The sequence below is a fragment of the Hibiscus syriacus genome, unplaced genomic scaffold (genome assembly GCF_006381635.1).
Source record: "Hibiscus syriacus cultivar Baekdansim isolate YM2019G1 unplaced genomic scaffold, ASM638163v2 tig00111022_pilon, whole genome shotgun sequence".
Lineage (NCBI taxonomy): Eukaryota > Viridiplantae > Streptophyta > Magnoliopsida > Malvales > Malvaceae > Hibiscus > Hibiscus syriacus.
In genome coordinates this window covers 3960884-3977691 of record NW_024062956.1, presented here as the reverse complement: position 1 = coordinate 3977691, position 16808 = coordinate 3960884, and the positions used below count along the sequence as shown (strand labels likewise).

The window sequence follows — 16808 nt, the reverse complement described above, 5'->3', positions numbered from 1 at the left end:
CGTATCTGACCCGAATACGAGTCTGAGGTGTCACATTGACTTTTCAAACTTTGACTCTTGACAAAATTCAAAGAAAATTTAAAACTTTCATTAAAATAAAAACTGTTTATTTACATAAATTGACCAAAATAACCAAAATCGATCAGAGCATATTCAACTCAATTCAGATTAACCAAACATATTTAAATCATCTATTTTCTGATCGGAAACTTTGTAAGGAAAATGTTGACCTGTCTTGCTCCTCTTAGCTTCTCACTTTGCTTTCCAGAACCTACGCGTGAAACGCTCACACGCTAAGTCTATGACTTAGTGAGGCATTAAACTTATAAGAGAAACTCTAACTTCCTAACCATGCTTGAACATATCATACTATGCTATCACACAAAACAATATAACATTATGTATAATCAAATATACACAGAAACACACACTCATCATTTACTTCATTAATCTTATTTCACTATCCATATTATTATCATTTATATGTGTTGATCATATCCTCTTGAACCTAACCTTTTTAACCAACATATGCTTCGTGTAACCAAACAATACACATATCATCATATGACTCGTGCAATACACATATCAACATATATCACAAAAGCATATTCTTCACATGTAATATATTTATTGTTATATCTTTGTCTAGCCCATGTACATTTCTGAGAACTGTAGATATGTGAGTCTATGGAGGTTGTGCATTATGCTGTCACCACAGCTCGTATGGGGTCCCACTAGGGGCTATGAGATTTGTCCCGAATGACCTATGTACTGTATTTGTCCCGAATGACCACTCCTTAAGAACCATATACATATTCCAGTTGATCAAATCTGTCTCAAAAGACCCTGTAAATATTCCAAAAGATACATATATGTCCCGAAGGACCACGTAGACCCTCAACTCTTAGCATGCCAACTATACCTCTAGCTCTCTTTACACATAACATGGGCATTAACAATATATCATGTCACAGATTCATATAATTACATAGTTCACTTTCACCTATCTCTTATCTCTTGTGACCATATAATCACATCACTTTGTATCATATTTCACATATTCATATCACATAGTTCATATCACTTGCATGGTTTCTCATAAACATATATATCATATATTATTCTTATATAATTATTCATATCATCTATATTCATTCACTTAATCTCTTATATTCATATATCATATATGCATTTTATTCATTATATAAACATATATTCATACAAGTCATATCATACCTATAACAACATATAATTCACAACAAACACATGTTCATGTTCATAAATTTATACATAACACTATAGGAAATAGACTTGTCGCAAGTCTTATTTCCATTTTATATCATATACGATCTAATATGCACTCACCTGAGCCTCACTAAGTTCCAATCCACTTTTATGATTTCCTTTCTTTCGATCGAATCTTGACTTGATAATCGTTTCGGAACTTGTTCGTGCTTGATATTTATATAATCATACATTGACACATATCAATATCCAATTGATATATTCTAATCTATCATTTCTTAGACCAAAAGAAATGTTTATTTCAATTTCCCCTTGAAGTGCATCAATGCATTCTACAGTGCATCGATTCATTCTTTAACATGTGCATTGATGCACTATCCATGCATCGATACACAAATTACCTTCGATGTTTTCATTTTAAGGGGATGCATCGATGCACTCCTTATGCATCGATGCACCAATTGCATTCGATGTTTCCATTTTAAGGGGTGCATCGATACACACTGAACAATTTCTGGAAATTTACCCTTGATGCATCGGTACACATTGAATGTGCATTGATGCACATAGCCCATAATTCATTTTTATACCCGAAAATCCACTCTTTTCAACTTAATAACTTCATATATCATCCGCTTTCTTATTCTTAACTTACATACTCATATTCAAACTCATTTCTATTCATTAATCACCTCTTTAACATCAAAATCCTATTATCCATATATAATTCAAGAATTACACCCAAATTTTAACATGTTACAAATCCAATTCTAACACTTTATACATGTTAATTAGATTGATGACAAGTCAAATTTATCTTCAAATTTAACTTATCAACTTTATTTCAAGATTTCATTCAAAAACTCCTTATCTTTAATCTTTTGTAACTTCTTCATCTTTTGATTTTAAGATAACTTAAGCTTTCCTTAAGCTTAGTTATCACCTAATGATCAAAACCCAACCATAAAATCAACAAATAATCAACTAAATAGAAACTCACCTTTGTTCAGCACGTTGGAGAAGAAGAAAGCAAGAAGAATAAGAGTTTTCCAGATACTCTCCCCCCAACGTGTTTATTTCTTCTTAAAGAGATAAAAAAATCTTTTATGACAAATGACCATTTTGCCCTTTAATTCCTTTAATAATTACTAACAACTTTCTGGAAATATTCCCAAATAAATCATTGAACTATTCAACTATTTTACTTTGACCAACAAATTCTGAAATATTTCAATTTGGTCACTAACCCGATATTGAGGATGCTACAGGTTGACTAGGGCTTGTGCCCTAGATTGAGCAGATGTTATTGACTAGATATCAGAGTAAAAGTGATAGAGTTATAAGATTGGAGGAAAAGATAAAGTTGAGTCAATCAATTATGATGTGAATCTGAATATAGTTGTGTATTCTGATCATATAGCTATGATGTAGAAACAGAGATAAGTATTTGCATGAAACCTTAAGGAAGGAAAATACAAGTATAAGAAATGATAAAGAATGAAGTTCTGTATAAGAAATGAGTTATCAAAGTTATGAGGATGCAATGAAGATTGGTACATAAAGATGAGTATAGATGATAAGACAAGAGTATGTGAACAAGAAAGGAAAGATATGATTTGTGTATAAGGAATAAATAAAGGAATAATGGAATAAATAAATAAAAGGGATTGAATTAAAGGATCAGATACGATAAAGGTTATATGGAAGTGTAGATGATAATTTTGATATAGAAGTAAGAAAAGTGTGCAAGGTTATGTGAAGATTCTTTAAAATGTATGTTGAATCGTATTTAAAGAAGATTTAAGGTCGTGTTCTTGGTTAAATGATGATGAAAAACGAATTTGGTTATTATTATAAGGTATTTAGAGATGGATTTATGATGTTGAGTGATGAAAATGGATGTTATTATCTATGTAATGAGTGACATTATATGGATTTTAGAAAGGTCAAAGGAAAATGCAGAATCGAATGAGATAAAAGACATAAATGGATTGAGGTTATGGGTTACTGTGTATATGATAAGTGATAGTAGATAAATATATAAAGGATATAGACAATTAAAGAAATAAAGGGAGGAAAGATTAAGTAAAGGAAGTAGCATGAGAACATTAGAAGATATGTTCTTAATGATATGTTCAGTGAAAATTCGAGGACGAATTTTCTTTAAAGGATGGGAGATTTGTAACATCCTCAATACCGGGTTAGTGATTAAATTATAAAGTTTCAGAATTTGGTGACTAGAGTAGAACAATGGATTAGTTCAATGATTTATTTGGAAATAAATCATAAAAGTTGTTAGTAATTATTAGATGAATTGAAGGGCAAAAGGGTCATTTGACAAGGAAGATTTTTTTTTATTTTCCTTATAAGATTAGGAAATCACGTGGGAAGAGAGAAAAGGTTCCAGAGTTCTTTTCTCTTCTTCCTTCTTCATACGTGAAGGCTTGACTCAAAGGTGAGTTTCTTTGTTTGTTGATTAATTATTGATTTTAAGGTTGGATTATGATCATTAGATGATAATTACGCTTAAGGAAAGCTTAATTTGTTATAAAACAACATGATGAAAGATATAAGAGAGATTAAAGAAAATGAGTTTTTAGATGAATTTATGGGAAAGAGTTAATAAGTGAAATTTGAGAAGGAATTTGACTTGTCATCACTAAGAATATGAGATATATGAAGTTAGAAAGGATTAATAACAAAGTTGAAAGTTTAGCAAGATTCTTAAATTTTAAAAATCATGATGAGATATGAAAAGATAAAGATGGTTTATATGGATATAAGTTGGTTTAAGTAATGGTAATTGATTTTAATGACATGATAGGGGCTTAAAATAGAAAAATTGAGTGAAAAGTTTATGGTTTTCGGGCTTAAAATGCAAATTCTGGGCAAGGCGTATCGATGCACATTCAATGTGTATCGATGCATAAGGAGTGCATTGATGCACCCCCTTAAAATGAAAACATCGAAGGTGATTGGTGTATCGATGCATGGGTAGTGCATCGATGCCCATGTTAAAGAATGCATCGATGCACTGTAGAATGTATCGATGCACTTCAAGGGGAAATTGAAATAGACATTTCTTTTGGTCTAAGAAATGATAGATTAGAATATATCAATTGGATAATGATATGTATCAATGTACGATTATATAGATATCGAGCACGAACAAGTTCCAGAACGATTATCAAGTTAAGATTCGATCGAAAGCAAAGTTCGGATAGGTCGTCAGAGTAAGATGCGCAAGAAAGAGAAAGAGCTTGGTAGTGTTATTGGTGATAAGGTGAGTACATGATAGTAAGTGTACATTATGTTAAGGAATTAAGACTTGCGATGAGTCCAATTCCAATATTATATTATATTATATACGTACTAAAGCATAAACATGTAGTGATATGGTGTTAGATGTATGATATATGAGTAAATGCATATGTTTAATTGTTGAATGCATTTTTATGTGTGAACTATGTAAATGCATGTATTTATGATAATAGGTCATGTGATCATGAGATATATGATAATATATATATGAAAATAATAAGACATAAGATTACATGCATATGTAATATAAGTTAAAAGATAAGAAATAATATGTTATATGCATATGAGAAAAAACGTATATATGATGTGACCATGTGTGAAAAGGATGAATAACGTGAATTTCATGGAAAAATGCTACGTGAAAGTAAACTACGTGACTATGTGATCATATGAAATGTGATATAGAGCTATGTGAAAGAACTATGTGATATGAATATGTGAATGTGTAATGAGGTAAAAGATAATGCCCATGTCATGTGTTATGAGAGCTATATGTATAGTTGACATGCTAATAGTCGAGGGTCTATGCGGTCATTCGGGACAACCTCTATGTACTCACATACCTTAAGTTCTCAGTAGTGTGCATGGGCAAACCAAAAAGGATAACAATAAAATGTGAGTTGTAATGAGAAATGTGTTACATGTTTTATATGAGGATATATGTGAATGTGTGTATGTGTTACAGGAAAGAATGTGTGTTATGGGTTATGGCATTTGTTATGTGATGTACATGAATATATGTTAAAATATATATATATATGAATGAATATCAATGACTCATATGATGATGTAAGAACATGTTATAAGATATAGAATATGAAAATAAGAGATCATATGAATAAGAGATAAGAGATAGAAAGGATAATCATATAAGAGTATGAGGAAATATAAATGATGACATGCATGTGTGTATGTAATTGTTACATGAAAAAGTATGTATACAAATATGACGTTGTATTACATGATATGTACATCCATTTGATAATTTACATATGGATTTATATATCTCACTAAGTCTATGACTTAGCATGTGGGTGTTTCACACGTAGGTTCAAGAAAGCAGGAAGAGAAGCTAAGAGGAGCAAGACATGTTAGTTTCTCCTTACTGAAGGTCAGATCAGAACATAAATGAATAACATGTATTTTGTTATATAGAATCTAATTGGCATGTAGTTAAAAGATTTGTATTAGATACGCTCTGATCAGCTTTGTAAAACCATTTGTTTTATATCATAGAAAGTAAATGGTTTTATTAGAAATATCAAACTGAAGCTTGGGTATTTTGTAAAAGTAAATGTTTTGAGAAGTCAATGTGACACCTCAGACTCGTATCCAGGTCGAGTACGGGTTGTGGGTGTTACAGACTCGGAACCGTGTCGGATATACTGGTTGGGGGTGTTACAACTTTTTACTGGAAAAATTTTACTCTTTTCAAGTGTCAAAGAATGTGTTACTCTAACATTACCCTGATTACGAGTCAAGCTTTCATCCATAATTATCCAATATAACCATTCATCACTATTCATAAAACACAATTTATACAGCCTTAAGTTTGTCATCCGACGTTTGAACTTTATTAGATTGATATCCAAGCAAGTGTGTATAATGAAGTCCATTATTCAAGATGTTCATATATAAATTGGATAAAACTTTTATATTAGAAAATGATATGTGGAGATGTTGATTTAGTCGGTGTACCATACCAATTGTCATTATTAATTTAACGATTAAGAAATTATTTTTTTATTGATAGTGGCTAATGAAATTTCCTCGATTTTAATATTTAAAATATAAATATTCTAAAATTTTAATAATTATGTGTGTAATTTACATAAAAAAGATAAAAAAAAATGTTAAATCTTTAATGTTTTGGACAGTAAAACAGACCATTTCGACAGGCCAAGCTCGGGTCCGAGATTGAAAACTTTTTAGCATTGGATTCTTGACTTGACCCAGCCCGATCAAGAATGAGTCTGTTAGGCCTTGAGAAAAAGGTAAAAAATAGTAGTAGCAGAGCAGTGGTGTAGTAGTGCGGGAGAAAAAAGGCAAAACCAGTAAACCACTTAAGGCTTCGTCGGGAAGTTGATCTCGGTAAGGTAAATTCCCCTCTCCTTTTATTCTTCGTTTCGTTGTTCTGCTCAAGATTCTTTATTCAGTTCATTTTGATGGTTTCAGTTTTGGATTTGAATTTTCGAGATTGTTATTCGATTTGGAATTATATTTTCTTTATGTTATTTTTCATTGTATGCAATTGTAGGGTTTTGATAACAACAAAATTCGATACGCTTTTGAAGGAATTTGTCTCTGGAAAAGATGACGAGGACGAAGTAAATTAGTTTAGTTTTTATTTCACATTTGATTTTGGGTTTTACGGAAAGTGGATTCTGGGTGAGATAGCCTGAAAGAAAAAAACATGACGACAGAGTCGCTCACGGGGTTTCACCATGGAAATTGTTTAGGTTCTATTATGAATGGGTCCGAGATGATTCCGCTCAGTGGTTACCTTGTACCGCCGTCAACTATCTTGCCGGGGAATTCCAGTACCACCTCCCCTACTTTGATCCTACCTGGCAACCCTTCTGGCTCTTCCCTGGATTCGGTTGCAGAGTTCAAGCATGGTACAGGGTTGGCTATTGAATGGTCTGCTGACGAGCAGCATATATTGGAAGACGGCCTTGAAAAGTATGTTATAATTAATTCGTCCTGCTTCTTATTCAAAGCCTTTTTGGTGATGTATCCGGTTTCTCACTGTGTATGAATGTCTTATAGTTTGCACTGCGAGTACAAGTAATATGGCGGAATTCTTCATATTTAAGTAATAGATTATCTAATTATGTTTCTTGGATTGCTGTGTGTTTTTGCTCATGCTTTTTCTATAGAACTGTTTTTAAGAAGGTACATATTAGCTATATTGCTATGAATTGGGTGTAATTGTCAGATATGGGTATTTGTTTGACATGGGTATTTCAATTTTTTTTCATAGTTTTCTACATATTTGTAGGTCCAGATACTTGTTGGACCTGGGTGCTGGATATGGTATTATTAATAAATACTTGTTGATTTTTTCATTTTAATGTATATGTATATAGATATAAAGAGGAACCAAATTTTATGAAGTACGTAAAGATTGCGGCTATCTTGCCTGATAAAGCCGTACGTGATGTTGCATTGAGGTGCTGGTGGATGCAAGTAAGCTACATGCTTTTTTTAATGATGAATTTCTACAATCATTTTTACTGATTTTTAATGTCTTGTATAACATGGTCTATGCCTCACTCTTTGCTCGTGTATGAAAAGTTGGTGTTAAAAAATTATTAGTTCTGATATGCTAAATGTATCTGCATAACCCAAATACCTTTATTTTGTTTTGATCGAATCCTAATTAGGCCAAAGTGGTTTATTATTATTAAGTGAGAGTTTATAATTAATATATTGCTCTTTCCCCCTTTTTAAAAAATAACAAGAAGTTATTCTTTTGTTGCTTCCTCCCATTTTGAAAATGCTGCTAGCTGCCAATAGTTACATTGCGGTTTTGATTGGCTGGGTATAGATTATGTCGTCAAGAAACAAGGGTTACCATTGACATTGCTTGGAGCAGTTGATAGCCAATGTTACGAACTTGAATTTTTGGATCCATAGTTTAGCTCATCAAATGGAGACTGAAACCTTGGACTCGTTAAAAGAGAGACCTAAATCTTTGTTTGGGGTTTTTTATAAAAAAATTCCGATTTAGGTTTTATTATTTCATGTGTACCGTTGAATAAGGACCAATCTCATTACATAAGATAAAATATATTATTAAAAGGAAAATAAATCAACTGAAATAAAAACATAATTAAGAAGCCTCAGGAAAGAAATAAAACCACAGCCTAAGCCTTAAATAGAGAATCAAAATTAACTAATGGCCTTTCCTAAAGCAGACATGGTGCATGACATTACCCCCTGCTGGAGAAAGAGCTTGTTAAGAAGCTTGTGGCTGGGATGAACTCAAGAAAAGATCCCATCCATTACTAATAGCCAGAATCAATAAGGATCATATTCCTCCACAAACATATTCTCATTCAGTAGCACCATTGAATAAATCTCTTCGAAGGTTTTTTGGATCGGGTATAAAGAAAATGATAAGTTGTCAGTTATGAGTTTGGGAAGGGTTGATGAATAAGACAAGGAAGTGAAGTTGGTTGTGATTGTTTGGATTCTTGTCTAGACATGTTTAGAAGGGCCTGATATATAGGACAAAGAAAATACATTGGTAGGGGCTGCCTTGGGTTGGTTTTGTTTAGATAAAGGGTCTACCTCTTTTGTTGATATTTCATCAAACACCTAGTTTGTCTTCATATTCTTATTATCTAGATTTATTCTCTTTGTACAAAATTCATCTATCCATTCAGTGCACCATCAATCAAACATGCTGTCAATGCGCCAGAGTGCTTCTTGAATAGCTTCCTCTGTCAACATCATTGTATTGAGAGTCTAAGCGAGGATTGTTTCTCTGAATACCAAATGTTACGGTCCTGCGTTTTCATATTCATAGTTCAGCTCACCAACGACAGACTGAAACCTCAGTACTCGATATAAGAGAGACCAAGATCATGTTAGAATTTTTTTAAAGATTATTAGGTTTTATTATTTCATATGATCCACTAAATAAAGACTGGTCTCGTTACATAAGAGGAAATATATTCTTAAAAGGAAAACAAATCAACTGAAATAAAAAACATAATCAAGAAACCTAAGGAAAGAAATAAAATCACAACCTAAGCCTTAAATAGAGAACCAAAATTAACTTGTGGCTTTCCTAAAATAGATGTGGTCTATAACACTCGATCAATCCTTTAATTTTCTTTTATACTTTTTATTTATTTGAAGATATATTTATATATCTAAAATTATCTGTAGGTTTATCTTTATTAAGGGGTAAAAGCAGTTTTTTGGAAATTGGCAGAGAAAGCGAAAGAGACCGGAAGAACTTAATGCTGGAAAAAAAGTGAACAATAGGAAGGTATGCTGATGAACTTCTGAATTATTAGTGTCCGTATTCTGATTACCATTACTTCCCTAGTCGTGTTGACATGCTACTTGAGGGCAAATTATTGATGTTCAACAGCACACGGAATCTTTTTAAAATGTTATGTTATTATGCAAGACTAAACAGTTGTATGCTGGACAATGGAGCATGAAATTTAAGGCTTGAATATAAGATAGATCATGGAAACATGTTTTAATTTCCAAGCTCATTTTCAGTTATGCGATAATGAGTCTAAATGAGTTAAGGTTGCTTTGTTCGAACCACTCATTTATGCCAAGCATAAAAATCATTCATTAAGCTTATTGTATACATAGATTAATCTCTATCCAAGCTTGTTCACTAATTGGGGAGCACAGCATTATTTTTTCTCACCTGTGATTGTGATGCTTTCATATTTTTTTTTTGTTGGAACAAATTACAGCTTTTCCCAGTTGCATTCTTTCTTTCAAGTCAGGTTACAAACAGTACTGTGACCAAAAAGTTGACATAATTAAATTCACTGTATCTCAATTTGCCAAGTGAAATCCTGTTTTAATTTCCTGAATTGACTAATGCCCTTAGGGTGTAATGTGATTGGGGAACTCAATTCTAAAGATCATACTTCTTCAGGATAAGCAGGTGCGATCATCATTGCAGGTGAATATGCCTACGACTCTGCCACTAAACATGGCTGCATTTCCTTTTATGATGCACCATCTAGACCAGATCGAAAGAATGCCTTCTGAAGGTTTGTATTTTATATTACCATCGAGAAGTAGCAACTTTTTTTCATCTGTAATTTCTTTGCACTAATATCTTTCTATCAACATTTATTTATGTTTCCTTTTCTTTTAGTTATTTCAAGTTGATGTAAGACTAACTTCTGGGTTATCTTTCTAGATGATGTTTAGCAGCTTGAATCAGTCAAAGCTGAAGAGAAACTGAGTGAACATTAGCAAAATAATAGCAGCCCAAACATGTTGTGCATTTAATAATAAAGCAAAAGAGTTGATTCACAATTGAAATTACATATACACTTCTGTTCAAATGTCGAGTATGGCAAACTTCGGTACAAAAAAAGAGGGAATGTAAATGCATTTGAATTTTAATGATTATCGGATAATAAAAGGTTGTAAGACTTGTTCTTTTAAGCTTGCATGATTCTCCTTTGATGGTAAAACGTGCCATTTTTTATTTGTAGGGTATTAAACTTTCTTTGGAACCTTAATAAACACAAATTTCTAGACAGTAACATCAATTTTCTGTACGCATACTCTCTTTATAGTATTGAAATATCAGATAATTACAAAAAAGGATATTGAGAAGTTATCACAAGTCATGCTGTCGATAGATTTGACGTATTGCATCATTGAAATATGGTTTTTCTGAATTGAGCTTTCTGAAACCATGCCTGCATGTGTTTTGTAATTTATAGCAGTTTAGTCCCTTTCTTATTTTCAGGAATAAGTGGTACAATTTTGCATCTTTTGAAACAAAATGCCCAAGTTTTTAGTGAAATCAAATCCAATCTTTCCTCGTACAAGGTGAGTGTATCATTCCCTAGTTCTCAATATTTTTTTTTTGTCAATATGCTATTATATGGTAAACAATAGGTGTTAGCTGAGATGAACTCCTTGTCTTTTTGTTTATGCACATTTTTATTGATCTGCAAGTTATTAGTTTTTTATATAAAGTTCAAGAGGTTAAATCAGGTGATAATGATTCCTTTATTTGATGAATGTTGATGCCATTAGAGTGGGAGTGGGCAAAATTTCATACCACTGTTGAAACTCTGAAAAGCAAAAATTTATGTTCCGTCATCATTGTCCAAAACCTTTAGCTTCATTTACAAACTGATTTAATAAGATGGCTGTGATTTCGATTTCAGCCAACCCTCGGTTCATCATTAGGATTATAGACCAAATCAACAATCAACATATATGTCTAGTTGTGCTTCCATTGCACGCTTGTGCATTTTCATTTGTTTATACCCTATTTGACAACAAATAAAAACGTTCTTCTGCCTCTAGCATTGCACACTGCCTATCATTATTAAGTGGGCATCCAGTTTTTTTATGGATGAGGTCATGGCGTGAATCTATTATTGTTCTTTTTAATGTGTTTGTGAATCTTATTAGTGATTGCCTTGTATAATATATGATTCTTGTTGATGGTCTTCTCCGCTAGTCTATTAAGTAAAGCTTTTATGAACAGTTACAGGATAACGTTGATCTCTTCTGTTATGCAATAAACAATATTACCACCATCCTAAAGGAGTACGTGCATGTTCTTTCTAATTATCAGTTGGTGATCAATGCCCTAGACAAGCTTTTTTGGCTCCTTTATTGGGTTTAGTGTTGCCTATACTTTGGGGTAACTAATTTCTACGGTGGCTTTTTGCAGCATGAGAGCTATGCCCGGTTTAATGAGTCAGATGTCGCCATTGCCTGTATCTGTTGATGAGGATTTAGTGAATAGCATCTTGCCTGATGCAATTCAGGTGAGTTACTGTGAGTTTTGGGGAATCAGAATTCGTTAATTGTATAATGGCAAATTAAAGACAAGTATGGCTCTCAACGACCTAACACAGAAGCAAACTAAAACACAACAACAAAGAAAATAATAACGAGATTTTATCCTCGACAATTAGGAATTCGTGGATGACCTGCAAATGAGCATATATTTATGATGCATACTTTGCGTTATTATGATTTTTTGATATTCGGCACAGCAAGCGGATCCATCCAAAGCAGGAGTCGATAGAGAATTCCGTAATTGTCAAGATTGAAATGGAAGGCACAAATCTTCTAGTGTAGATGCATATGAATATGGTTGGATCTTTTTCTTCCTGTGTTGACAAAAACTTGTATATAACAATTTTGGAAAATTTGTATAGATCCCATTTTTAGAACCTCTTTATCGTGAGTCGAATCTCTGTTCCATTCTATTTGATCATCAATCCAACCACGGCTCACTCTTTTCTTCTTTTTCTTATGATCTTATCACTGAATGGGCATTTCTTGTCAAGTTAATTCCAATTCAGATAATGAATACTTCAGAAACCTCTGCATATTAAAATACATTAAATCAAACAATTCCCAGCATCAAAAGTTGCTAAAAGAAAAATAAGAAATGTGGAAACCTTTACAACACACTCTACAATTATAAAATAATTGGAAGATTTATGAAAGTTTCAATGGGAAAGAATTGGAGAGCACTTTGAATTCAATACCTGCAAAAATCTTATGCCCCAGGCTTTGTTATATGCTTAGATGTTCCTCTCTAGGCAAGCTCTGAACGGTGTCCGACCACCGTCCGGGTGAATGGTCGCTACTGTTTGATGAAACTTGTGACTCAGCTCTTACGTCTCTGATCATCTTTAAAACTTCCCTCATCGGGGGCCGGTTTCCGGGTGCATGAGCAATGCAAGCCATTGCAATGTTTAAAAGAGCTTGAAGCTTCCCCTCGGCTGTTTCGTTACCTGATGTAGGTTCGTCCCCAGACTCTGTCTCTTCTTCACGAACTGATCTTACCCACTGAGGGATGTCTGAGCCGTGCTCTTGAACAAGGTCTTGGAATGGAGTTTTGCCTGTTAGCAGCTCAAGGAGGAGAACACCGAAGCTGTAAACATCGGCTGGTTGAGTCGATGACTTTTGGAGGTCCCGGCATTCGGGTGCCTTATAGAAAAATGTGGTGGCACCAGGCTCTTCCGGTGAATCTGGATCTCGGAGCAAAGTGAGATAGTAATCCGTGAGGCATGATTCAAAGTCGGGGCCTAACAAAACATTGGAGGATTTCAAATTCCCATGAGTTAGGCCTGGATTTTGGTGAATATAAAGCAACCCGGTGGCCAAATCCTCTGCAATTTTGAGACATGAAGTCCAATGAAGAGGCTTTCCACCGCCAGATGTTCTTGTTCCTGTAATGTAATCCAAAAAGGGGGTTAAAAACACCTCTGAAACATGCAACTCTCATTGTTTAAAATAATATTTAAAAAAGTATATATCAATTTATTTTGTTATTTTACAGCTATGCACGGAACAATGCACGGACTGTAACATGTGTCTGTAGGCCAAAAGAAAATGAAAGAGAAAACATGGGGTGCTTTATTTCCAGGAAACACAACTAGCTACAAACCCTACAAGGACGTGTACTACTAAAACTAATTGCAATGAAGAGTTTATGTAATTCAGTCCCGGATACAAGTATAAATTTAAAATAAATATGTTTATATACTTAATAGATCGTTGCTCTTTTGAGGTTAAATATCTAATGTTAGTTTCAAATTCGGGTCAATTTTAGTTCGGATCGACCACTTAACACTTTCTGAGGATGACAGCTAAGAGGAACTTCTTGTCTAACCTTTTGTGTATGTGGGTCAAAGAGAAAAACCTAATCCACCATTTATTTTTTGACGGCTGAGATCTCTCTTCCAAAGGTCCCTTCTCTAATGATCATGTCCAAAAAGAACATGCAAATGCAAACTTTATTCATAGCAGCTCAACTTTTTGCAGCAAAAACAAAGAAATTATTATACCAAACACAATACTCAAACTCCCACACATGTTGTGGTTAGCCATTAAATGATGACCAACAACGTGACCCCCTGCAACCCTAACTCGTATATTCATTTTGACTCCTTTTTTTTAATTGTTTGAATGCTAAATATTCGTATTTTATACATATTTGAACATAAATTTAAAACCACTACTCTCTAAATATATTTAAGAAATTTCAAAACACAAACTTGTTTGTATCGAACACATTAATATTTATATTCGAATATTTATCAACTTCTTTTTATACTGAAAAAGTGACAAAGAAAAATCAAATCTAAACAAAAAGGCTTGTTGCTTTAGAAGTGTTACTTTATCCCACTCCCCAATAGCAGTACCATTGTTTAAGGCTTATGAGTGGGTGGGTTATATCATTTTTGTCCTAAAATTCATCAGAGGAGAGTCATCAGACAGCAAAGACTATTTTCTAATAAAAAAATATGGAGAAAAGATTACTGATGCTACTCTTAAACCTAAACCCGAAACCGAAACATACCCGAATGAATCCTAAACCAGAAACCCGATACATACCCGAATGATTCAATTAAATTAAGTTTTATTCATAAGACAATGCATATCATATTTATATAAAAGAGGCTGTAATTTGAAGTGAACTAGGATAGAATGATGTTTATAGTTGTATCAGAATGAAAAACGAGTATAATTAAGGACTAAATCAGTCAATGTATTCAAACCAGATTTTGACCAAAAATGATCAAATGAATCAACTAAATCCGAAAGAGTGGTTGAACCAAAAAAAGGAACCAACACAAGAAAACCAGAAATGAGTATGGGTGTGACCGACATACCATGAATGAGAGAGAAGAGACTGCCATTAGGGAAATAATCATATACGATCAGCCGTTCTTCTTTGGCTTGGAAATAAGCTCTGAGTGGGACCAAATTGGGGTGTCTCAGCCGTCCGATCAACTCCATGTGTCCCTTGAACTCCTGTAATCTCGGGTATCTAGCATCTTTCAACCTTTTGACGGTCACAATGAACCCGGATTCCATCACAGCTTTGTACGTACTCCCCATTGAACCCCTCCCCAACGTCTCGGCCGATGCTTTCAACAAAACTTCTAAACTATAACTCATTTGTTGATCCCCTGCTCCCAGGAACACTAGACTCCCTAGTCCCTCACTTTCCCAAAACCCTCCTTGTTTCCCACTTTGATCGCCACTTCCGCCGTGGCCGCCTGAGGCTTCCCCTCCCTCAGTCTCCTCTATTGTAACAACCCCTTTGCTTTTAACATCCTTTGACCTAACATTTCCTTGTTTTCTTCTAACAAAACGTATAAGAAAGAAACAAAACAGACACAAGAGTAAAACCCCACCAACAACACTTGCTGCAACAATGATGATTAGCTTGGTTCTCCTGTTTAATTTGTGGTTTGAGCTTGGAACAATGACCAAACCCGGGCTGGTGGCTGGTCCAGAATTGGTTCCCCTACATGGGTTTCCAACCTGTTCCCCACAAAGACCGACATTGCCTGAGAACGAAGATATGTTGAACCGAACCAGAGCCGGTGTCACCGGGATTTGACCATCTAGTTGATTATTCGACACATTGAAGAACCTGAGGCTTGTCTGGTTCAATGGTGGGATTGAACCGTTGAAGTTATTGTCTTGTAAGTAAAGAGTGTATAAGCGTTTGAGTTTCAACAAAGAAACTGGGATTTCACCAGTGATGTGATTCTCAGCCAAAACTATGATCTTCAACCGATGTAAACGGGAAAGTGACTCAGGGAACTTGCCGGTGAAGTTGTTGTTGATGAGGTAAAGTGATTTGAGGTTGACTAAGCCAGAAAGGTCAGGTATTTGGCCCGAAATCGAGTTGCCTTTGAAACTCAACACTCTAATTTGATCCAACAGGTTCAAGCTGGATCCGTTTAATGAACCGGTCAAGTTTAGGTACTCTAAAACAAGCTTCGTCACTCTCCCATCCATACATTCTTTAACCCCTTGCCATGAACAAACACTGGTGCCTTGCCATTGTAGGGTGTTGAAACGATCAATGGATGATTTTAGAGCTAAAAGTGCATCTGCATCCCCTGATTTGACAACTGGAACAAGAGAAAGGTTGAATATGAAGATGATGAAAAGAAGGCAGTACCTTGAAACAAGATGTTCCATTTGTTTCCAGCCCCTGATCTTCAAAAATTAAAAATACCAAATTTCAGCCATTGGGTTTCCATGCATGAGAAAGTTTTTGTTGACTGAAACAAAGAGACGAACAGTTGAGGGGGGGGGGGTTGAAAGCCGAAAGGCTTCTTTATTTACTCACACAATGCTGAGGGCCCTTTTCTCGAACTTGTCAACTTGATAACACTCACGGACAAAGCAAGTGTAGTCTCTCACGTGAGCTCATCTCAGAACTTGCAGGGGGGAAAAACAATAACAATATTCCTGAAACTGTGATAATTAAAAATTAAACTCAAAGCAAAACCCAACCTTTTTCTCTTTTAGCTTCCCTTCCTATTGGGCTGCTCAAACGTCGTCATGGCGTGCAATACTGCACCCCATTTCTTTCGAATAATACAACAAATCAATAACTCCAAACTTGAAAATCAAAAAAGTGAAAAACACTACACTCTTTGAGTGAAAATCAAAAGCCAAAAGCTGAGGATTTAGACAAAGAGAAAACACCGAATAGAGCTCAAGCAAGTTGAATGATA

The 16808-nt window shown here is 34.3% G+C and overlaps 2 protein-coding genes across 2 annotated transcripts; one reads left to right on the top strand and one right to left on the bottom strand.

Moving 5' to 3' along the window:
• Positions 1 to 6620: 6620 nt before the first annotated feature.
• LOC120150470 lies at positions 6621 to 12496 on the top strand. Its single transcript, XM_039163160.1, has 9 exons — positions 6621 to 6662; positions 6824 to 7248; positions 7656 to 7755; positions 9512 to 9568; positions 10205 to 10322; positions 11036 to 11118; positions 11789 to 11850; positions 11978 to 12074; positions 12287 to 12496. The coding sequence occupies exons 2-9, from the start codon at positions 6980 to 6982 to the stop codon at positions 12335 to 12337; spliced, it is 837 nt and encodes a 278-aa protein (XP_039019091.1). The 5' UTR covers positions 6621 to 6662; positions 6824 to 6979; the 3' UTR covers positions 12338 to 12496.
• Positions 12497 to 12695: 199 nt separating this feature from the next.
• Positions 12696 to 16354, bottom strand: LOC120150469 (inactive leucine-rich repeat receptor-like serine/threonine-protein kinase At1g60630). The gene is made up of 2 exons (XM_039163159.1): positions 14940 to 16354; positions 12696 to 13493 (listed from the first exon to the last, which is right to left on the bottom strand). Exons 1-2 carry the CDS (start codon positions 16264 to 16266, stop codon positions 12835 to 12837), a joined length of 1986 nt encoding a protein of 661 aa, XP_039019090.1. The 5' UTR covers positions 16267 to 16354; the 3' UTR covers positions 12696 to 12834.
• Between the last annotated feature and the right edge of the window lie 454 nt (positions 16355 to 16808).

Coding starts and splice junctions, on each gene's coding strand:
- LOC120150470 (XM_039163160.1), top strand. CDS start 6,980: ATGACGACAGAGTCGCTCACGGGGTTTCACCATGGAAATTGTTTAGGT. Junction 7,249..7,655: donor TTGGAAGACGGCCTTGAAAA/GTATGTTATAAT, acceptor ATATGTATATAG/ATATAAAGAGGAACCAAATT. Junction 12,075..12,286: donor TCTTGCCTGATGCAATTCAG/GTGAGTTACTGT, acceptor CGTTATTATGAT/TTTTTGATATTCGGCACAGC.
- LOC120150469 (XM_039163159.1), bottom strand. CDS start 16,266: ATGGAACATCTTGTTTCAAGGTACTGCCTTCTTTTCATCATCTTCATA. Junction 13,494..14,939: donor TCTCTTCTCTCTCATTCATG/GTATGTCGGTCA, acceptor ATTACATTACAG/GAACAAGAACATCTGGCGGT.